At 37.3% G+C, this 7,441-nt stretch overlaps 1 protein-coding gene across 4 annotated transcripts in view; it reads left to right on the top strand.

The window, feature by feature from the left end:
* Positions 1-7,441, top strand: part of SIAH1 (siah E3 ubiquitin protein ligase 1) — a 55,203-nt gene that overhangs the window by 42,254 nt on the left and 5,508 nt on the right. Inside the window, exon 1 of one of the 4 annotated variants that reach the window (XM_027867913.1) lies at positions 6,486-6,976. The exons of the other annotated variants lie outside the window; for them this stretch is intronic. Coding sequence (XP_027723714.1) covers positions 6,886-6,976 — 91 coding nt within the window. The 5' untranslated portion in view covers positions 6,486-6,885. Of the gene's footprint in view, positions 1-6,485; positions 6,977-7,441 lie in introns of those variants that run through there. 4 annotated transcript variants of the gene reach the window in all.

Here is a 7,441-nt window from a genome sequence, read left to right as displayed (position 1 = left end):
CATTTATTTTCTTTCCTTCACATTCCCCCACCCCTTAAAAAAAAAAAAGAAAAAGAAAACTCTAACCAATATGTATAGTCAAGGAAAATAAATTTAATATGTATAGTCAAGGAAAATAATATATAATATATTAAGTATATTGCTATATAAAAAAAGTATGTATCATTCTGCGTCTTGAGTCCCATCATTCAGTTGACTAGCGTGTTTCATAATTGGTACTGGGAATCGTGGTTGGTCATTGCATTTATCATAATTCTTAAGTCTTTCAGTTGTTTGTTCTTAAAATTTTGTTATTGTATAAATTGTTTCCTGTTCTTCTTGCTTTACCCTGTATCATACAAGTCTTAACAGATTTCTCTGAAACTATCTCTTTTGTCATTTTTTATGGAATAATAGTATTCTATTACATTTGTATACTATAATTCAGCCATTTCCCCTAAGGGTACTTCCTTAGTTTCCAATTCTTTGCCATTATAAAAAGCTGCCATAATTTTTATTTTGGGAGGAGGTACATAGGGTCCTTTCCCTCTTTTTAATTTCTTTGGGGTATAGTCCTAGTAGGACAGAAAGTTACACAGTACTTACTGAGAATGAAAGTTGTTTCTCTTTTTAAATTGATGCAGTTCCTCTGACCTCTTCACAGCAATTGTTAGCTTCCAGTTGACATGTTTCCCTTATCCCCAATTCCAGAAAGGGCTCTGGGCTCCCATGTAACAGCAGAAGTCTTCATATAAGGATTAGCAAAGCCTATGTGCAATGATTCCCAAATACCTTAAAAAAAGGCTCACATTTCTCCAGCACATTTCTTAGTTTCAAAATCCCAGTGCTTAGAGAGGGCCCAGAACTACTGTAGGTGTTAGGTGTAGAGATCACTGTCACCCTCCAAAAAAAAATTATACAAATAAAACAAACATCAGTTTCCAACATTTATCTTAAAGACACCATCTTTTTTCCTCTCTTTTTAAAAATTATGTACTTAAAATACCAAAAGTCTCTTTACACAGCAGAATATAAAAAAGATTCTGTTTGAAATGGTAAATTTCCATTTTATATCACTTGCTTTGGTGGGAAAAAATGTAGCTCTACATGTTACTTTCAATACAATCTTGTCTGTCCTTCCTTCTGCATATTAAAAAAGTTCCAGTTCAATAAAGTGTTTTATTGCCTTCGGTGGTTTGGGGAGGGCAGCATCCCTTTTGCTTTGTTAAGGAATGGAATAGGTTTAGGAAATTGGGCTTTGGCAGTTAATATCCATACCTCCATTTTATAGCTGCATCTCTGATGCCAGTTTTTACCCAGCTGGTTCTCTTCCTACTGGCTCAAATTATTTAAGTAAGTACTGCATCTGCTGACTGGTTTGATTGATCCCAGTTATAGTAGCTGTGTAGTAGTGTTTACTTTGCACATGTAACATTTATAGACATGGTTTTAATAAAAAAAAAGAAATGTGGAATAACTTTGTAAAAATACTCAAGTTAAAAACAACATTGCAAATTAGTTATAGTAAAGTGCAAGATAGTGGCTAATTAGAAACATTTACTAGCTGTCCTTTTCCCCCTACTCCCGTCCTTTTTGTAGCATTTTGATTAACTATTTGTAAAGAAAAATAAAGTTGACAGATGAGGTATTACGAACAGAAAAATAAAAGACATTTGTTTTAAGGAGAAAAGCAGTTTTCAAATGTGTTGTACTTTGAACATCTAGGCAAAGGCCCTTTTTTGGAGGCATTGTGGTAGATGGGAAGGAGCCCTGGCCCAAGAATCAGAGAGAGGAACTGAGGTCAAATACTATCTTTGACAAGTACTTGTGTGGCTTTAGACAAGTTACAAGTCCCTGACCAGCAATTTCCTGATTTGTAAAATGAAGAGATTGAACTAATGGCCTCTGAGGTAATTTATAATTCTGTGTCTATGATCTATTTACTGTTGCCTCTGAAATTTGTTTTAAATTGACTTTTAGCTTGAATTATATACTGTGATAGATTGAGGGGTAAAAAAACAAAACTTGGCTGTGGCCTGACATTGGAAAATGGAGGTAATAGAATAATAATTGATAAATTTTTTCCATCTTTCAGTTGTAATAGAATAATGTGAAATTGAACAAATGTAAATAAGTTTAAAAAAAAACTAGATGAATGACTTGGCTTTATTTAGGCATAGTTAATATGTTAATTTACTTTTTTGTTTACCATTAAAATCATTATTTAAAATGAATCTTTTAAAAACTGACATGATATCTGATTTTTGCTGATGCTTCCTGGTGTACTACCCTGATAGTTTATTTTAATGGAAATAACATTATTGGTAAAGTTATTTTCAACTTTGAGTAAAAAGTAGTTCCGTTGTGTTCTGGATTCTGAGAAACTACTGTAATAAAGTCATGATTTTAACTGTCTTTTTTTTAATTAATTTATTTTGATTTATCAACAATCACATAAGCTTTTGAGTTTTAAATTTTTCTCCCCCTCCCTCCCCACCTCCTTCCCCAAGACAGCACGCAGTCTGGTATATGCTATACATATACATTCCTGTTAAACATATTTTCACGTTAGTGATGTTGTCAGTAAGAATTAGAACCAGAAAGAGGAAACAAAACACAATAAGAAAAAAAAATAGCAAATAGTGTGCTTTGATCTGCGTTTAAACTCCATAGTTCTTTCTTTGGATGTGGATAGCATTTTCCATCAAGAGGCCTTTGGAGATGTCTTAGATCCTACTTGTATTGTTGAGAATCAATATTAGTCGTCGCACAACGTGGCTGTTACTATGTACAGCGTTCTCCTGCTTCTGCTCACTTCACTCAGTATAAGACCATACAACTCTTTCCAGGTTTTTCTGAAGTCCCCCTGCTCATCATTTCTTATAGCACAATAGTATTCCATTACATTGATATACTACAGCTTGTTCAGCCATTCCCCAATTGATGGGCATCCCTTCAATTTCCAATTCTTTGCCACCACAAAAAGAGCTGCTATAAATATTTTTGTACATATAGGTCCTTTTCGCATTTGTATGATTTGGGATACAGACTTAGCAGTGCTATTGCTGGGTCACAGGGTATGCACATTTTTATAGCCCTTTGGGCATAGTTCCAAATTGCTCTCCAAAATGGTTGGATCATTTCACAACTCCACCAACAATGCATTTGTGTTCCAATTTTCCCACATCTCCAGCATTTATCATTTTCCTGTTTTGTCATGTTGGCCAATCTGATAGATGTAATGTGTGGTACCTCAGAGTTGTTTTGATTTGCATTTCTCTAATCTATAGTGATTTTAAAGCATTTTTTCATGTGACTATAGATGGCTTTGATTTCTTCATCTGAGAACTGCCTGTTCATATCCTTTGACCATTTATCAATTGGGAAATAACTTGTATTCTTATAAATTTGACTTAATTCTCTATATATTTTAGAAATGAGGTCTTTATCAGAGAAACGTAAAAATTCTTTCCCAATTTTCTACCTTCCTTCTAATCTTGGTTGTATTGGCTTTGTTTATGCAAAAACTTTTCAATTTAATGTAATCAAAGTTATCCATTTTGCATTTTGTAATGTTCTTAATCTCCTGTTTGGTCATGAATTCTTCTGTTATCCATAAATCTGATAGGTAAACTATATTCCTTGCTTACAGTATCAGCCTTTATATCTAAATCACGTACCCTTTTGACTTTATTTTGGTATATGGTGTGAGATTTTGGTCTGTGCCTAGTTTCTGCCATACTCTTTTCCAGTTTTCCCAGCAGTTTTTGTCCAAGAGTGAGTTCTTATCCCAGAAGCTGGGGGTTTATCAAATAATAGATTACTATAGTCATTGACTACTGTGTCTTGCATACTTAATCTATTCCACTGATCCACCACTCTATTTCTTAGCCAGTATGAAGCAGTTTTGATGATTGCTGCTTTATAATACAATTTAAGATCTGGAGTGGCTGGGCTACCTTCTCCTGCATTTCTTTTCATTAGTTGTCTTGATATTCTGGACCTTTTGTTATTCCAAATGAATCTTGTTTTTTCTAACTCTGTATAAAATAATTTTTTGGTGGTTTGATTGGTATGGCATTGAATAAGTAGATTAGCTTAGGTATAATTGTCTTTTACTGGAAAATGTTTGTTTTTTGGAGGCAGTTGAAATTAAGGGATTTGCCCAGGTTCACACAGCTAGTAAGTAAGCTTCTTAGGCTGGAATTGAACTCAGGTCCTCTTAACTCCAGTGCCAACAGCTTTATACACTGCACCACCTACCCGCCCCAGAAGTTTTTAAAGTATGTTCGAACATTTCAATTTAATTGATAGCCATTTTTGATTACTTTACAAGCCAGTGTAACATTATAATTAATTTCTTGAAAGGTAGTTAGATATCTTTTAGATTGTTTTTTTGTTTGTTTGTTTGTTTGTTTTGGTCTAGGCAATGAGGTTAAGTGACTTGCCCAGGGTCATACAGCTAGTGTTAAGTGTCTGAGGCTGGATTTAAACTTACATCCTCCTGACTCCAGGGCTGGTGCTCTGTCCACTGCGCCACCTAGCTGCCCCTGTTTTTTTTTTGTTTGTTTGTTTGTGACACTTATTTGAACTAATCCAGGTTTGAATTGTCAGGCATTCTGGGAGCTAGTCTTGACTCTGCCACTTTGAACAAATTGCTTTTCTCTGGGCCTCAGATTCCTTGTCCATAAAATGAGAGAGTTGGCTTGTTGAACTAGTTAGCATCCAAGATACTTCTGTTAGAAAATTTTGCAATTTAGAATGCAAATAATTTGAAATTTCAGGTAGTGAAAATATTGGAATGGATTATAAATTTTATTGGTTTTGGGTATTTCTCTTGCTAGTCTACAGAGGTCTGTGTCCACCCTGCCAATTCCTTCTCTTCTCTGCCCCCACCTCCCAATAAAAAAACAACCACCAAAAACCATAAAATTGAGAATTATAGAGAACCTAAACATCTGCTAATTCAAGCCCCTTATTTTACAGATGAGGTAGGTAGGTGGCATAGCGGATAGAGCGCTAGGCTTGGAATTAGGAAGACTCATCTTCATGAGTTCAAATCCAGCCTCATACACTTATTAGTTATGTGACCCTGTGCAATTCACTGAATACTGTTGGTGGCCTCAGTTTCCTCATCTCTCAAATGAGCTGAAGAAGGAAATGGCAGACCACTCTAGTATCTGTGCCAAGAAAATCCCAGATGGGGTCATGAAGAGTTGGACAGGATTGAAAATGACTGAACAACAAAATTTTACATATGAGAAAACTGAGGCCCAGAAAGGGAAAGTGACTTGACCTCCATAATAATAACTAGAATTTATATGGTGCTTTAAGGTTCAAAAAGTGTTTTACAAATATCTCATTTCATCGTCACAACAACCATGAGAGGTAGGGGTCATTATTTTCCTCATTTTACAGATGATGAAACTGAGACAGATGAAGTTTAAGACGTGGCCAGGGTCACACAGCTAATAAGTGTCTGATTTAAACTCAGGGCCTCCTGATTCCAAGGTCCACTGCTCTTATACACTGTTCCAGATACATAGCAGAGCTGGGATTTGAACCTAGGTGAACTGGAAGTTCAGAGCACTACAGTACACCGTCTGTATTCACTGCAAGTCATTTTTAACCCTTTACTGGAGAGATGTTCTCATTTTAGCTTAGCCATCTATCTACCCCTAATCATCTTCACCTGTCTCAAGTTTTTCTCTGCAATTATGGTGACATTTAGAATTTCTCTCCTGGTTAATTGTCCTTATTTAGTAACTCAGACTTTTCATATGACATCAGAAAATAGAGAATATGAAATTGAACCAACAGTTTAACATTTCAGGAAGATGATACAGGAGCAAGATTTTTCTTTGAAGATATTTTCCATTTTGAATCGTATCTGCCCCAGAAGATGAACTTTTACTAAAGCTTATGTTTTTGGTACAAGGTGCTGAGTAACTCAGGACAGCATTATGTCAAATAAATGGAGTAAAAATCCAGAGTGGGTAGGATAACAGCTAACGATCTAAAGATGCTAAAGGTCACCCAGTTAACTTCCCTCCACTGAACCTGAACGCCGCTCTTGTGAGTTGTTGGTGTGGCCTTGCTATTAAGGCGGGCCAGATTTTCAGCCACCCATACCTGGTCTGGCCTGTTTTCGGTCTGGACTGGCCAGCGTCTCTGGCTCGTAGACTTCCTCTCGCTGTTGATTTGACTGGGTGGGGGCAGAGCCTTGGGGAGAGCGTCTTGCCTGGCACCGCCCATTCCTCACGTGATGTGGCCTGCCTAGGCAGTGGGCAGCAGTGTGTCTAGCACACGCCCTTCTTTCTTTCTCTTTCTCAATTGGCTGTGAAGCTTGGTTGGGAGGAGCTCTAGCCAAGCTGGGGAATCCGGCCGTCGCCCTTGCTCTTCCTTGCTTGCAAAAGGCGTTACTGAGTGCAAGAGACCACTGTGGTTGCGGTAGCTTTCCTTTTTTTGGGAGGGGGGGTGGGGCGGAGGAATTGATGGTGCGATAGGGATCCTCACAAGAATCTTTTTCGAGGTGTTTTATGTGACAAAATTAGGGAAAGAGGAAAGAAACTTCCAAACCAAACGTGTCCCAGTTCTCGGAGAGGCAGCACTGGAAGCTTTCTGTCAGCATTTTGTAGGAGACTCCTTGCAAATTCCAGCAAGCGCCAGCCCGGTCTAAACCTTTTGAGAGAGGAGAGTCTTCACTTCTCTGCATGTACAGCAGGTGTCCCTTTTCCGGAGTTGAGATTCATGAAGAATGACGAGTACCCTCCTTATCTCTTGAGAAGCTGATCCTTTTCGGGGATTGACTCTTCCATGTCTGGTTACTGGAGGTGTCCAGGAGGAGCCTCTGTTATGGGTTTTTTCCCTTTCTGCGGGGAGAGGGGATGAACTCTTTGATTTCTCATGACGGGGAAACCTACTCTTCATTTTTTGTATTCGTGGAAAGGAGTTTTGCTTACATGTTTACCAGCATCTAGGACAAGAAAGAGAAAAGGTATCCAACTTTTGAGGTTTTTTTTTTAAAAGGGATGTTTTTTTCGTCTTCTTTGAAACTGTCAAAAAGGCTATTGAGCTTATGTTTAAGAGGCAATGGACTTCTGAACTACTACTTTATCTCTAGCGTTTTTAAAAGTTTAAAAATACCATTCTTTAGACTTTACTTGTCTGGTGGAATGGAAAGGATTGAGAGTCAGAATAATCATCCTCCTTGCTCCCTTCAAGTACTATTTCCACTTAATCTAACCTCTTATGTGTATGACTTGTAATGTATGACAAGCTGCTTCACGGTTTCCTTAACTTCATTTACCTCCTTGGTAAAATGAAGAATTCCTTACCAAGTGGAGTCTAACATTTCTATTATTAAAAGTGCCGGTTTGTTTTGTGCATGGGTGGTGGTCTATTGCCCATTTATTTTGAGGCACCTGGTTCTGTTTTGCCCTTTTTGTGGCTGTGGTAAAAT

The sequence above is a fragment of the Vombatus ursinus genome, unplaced genomic scaffold, assembly GCF_900497805.2.
Source record: "Vombatus ursinus unplaced genomic scaffold, bare-nosed wombat genome assembly UNPS02014786.1, whole genome shotgun sequence".
Classification (NCBI taxonomy): Eukaryota; Metazoa; Chordata; class Mammalia; order Diprotodontia; family Vombatidae; genus Vombatus; species Vombatus ursinus.
This window is presented reverse-complemented; position numbering and strand designations above follow the sequence as displayed.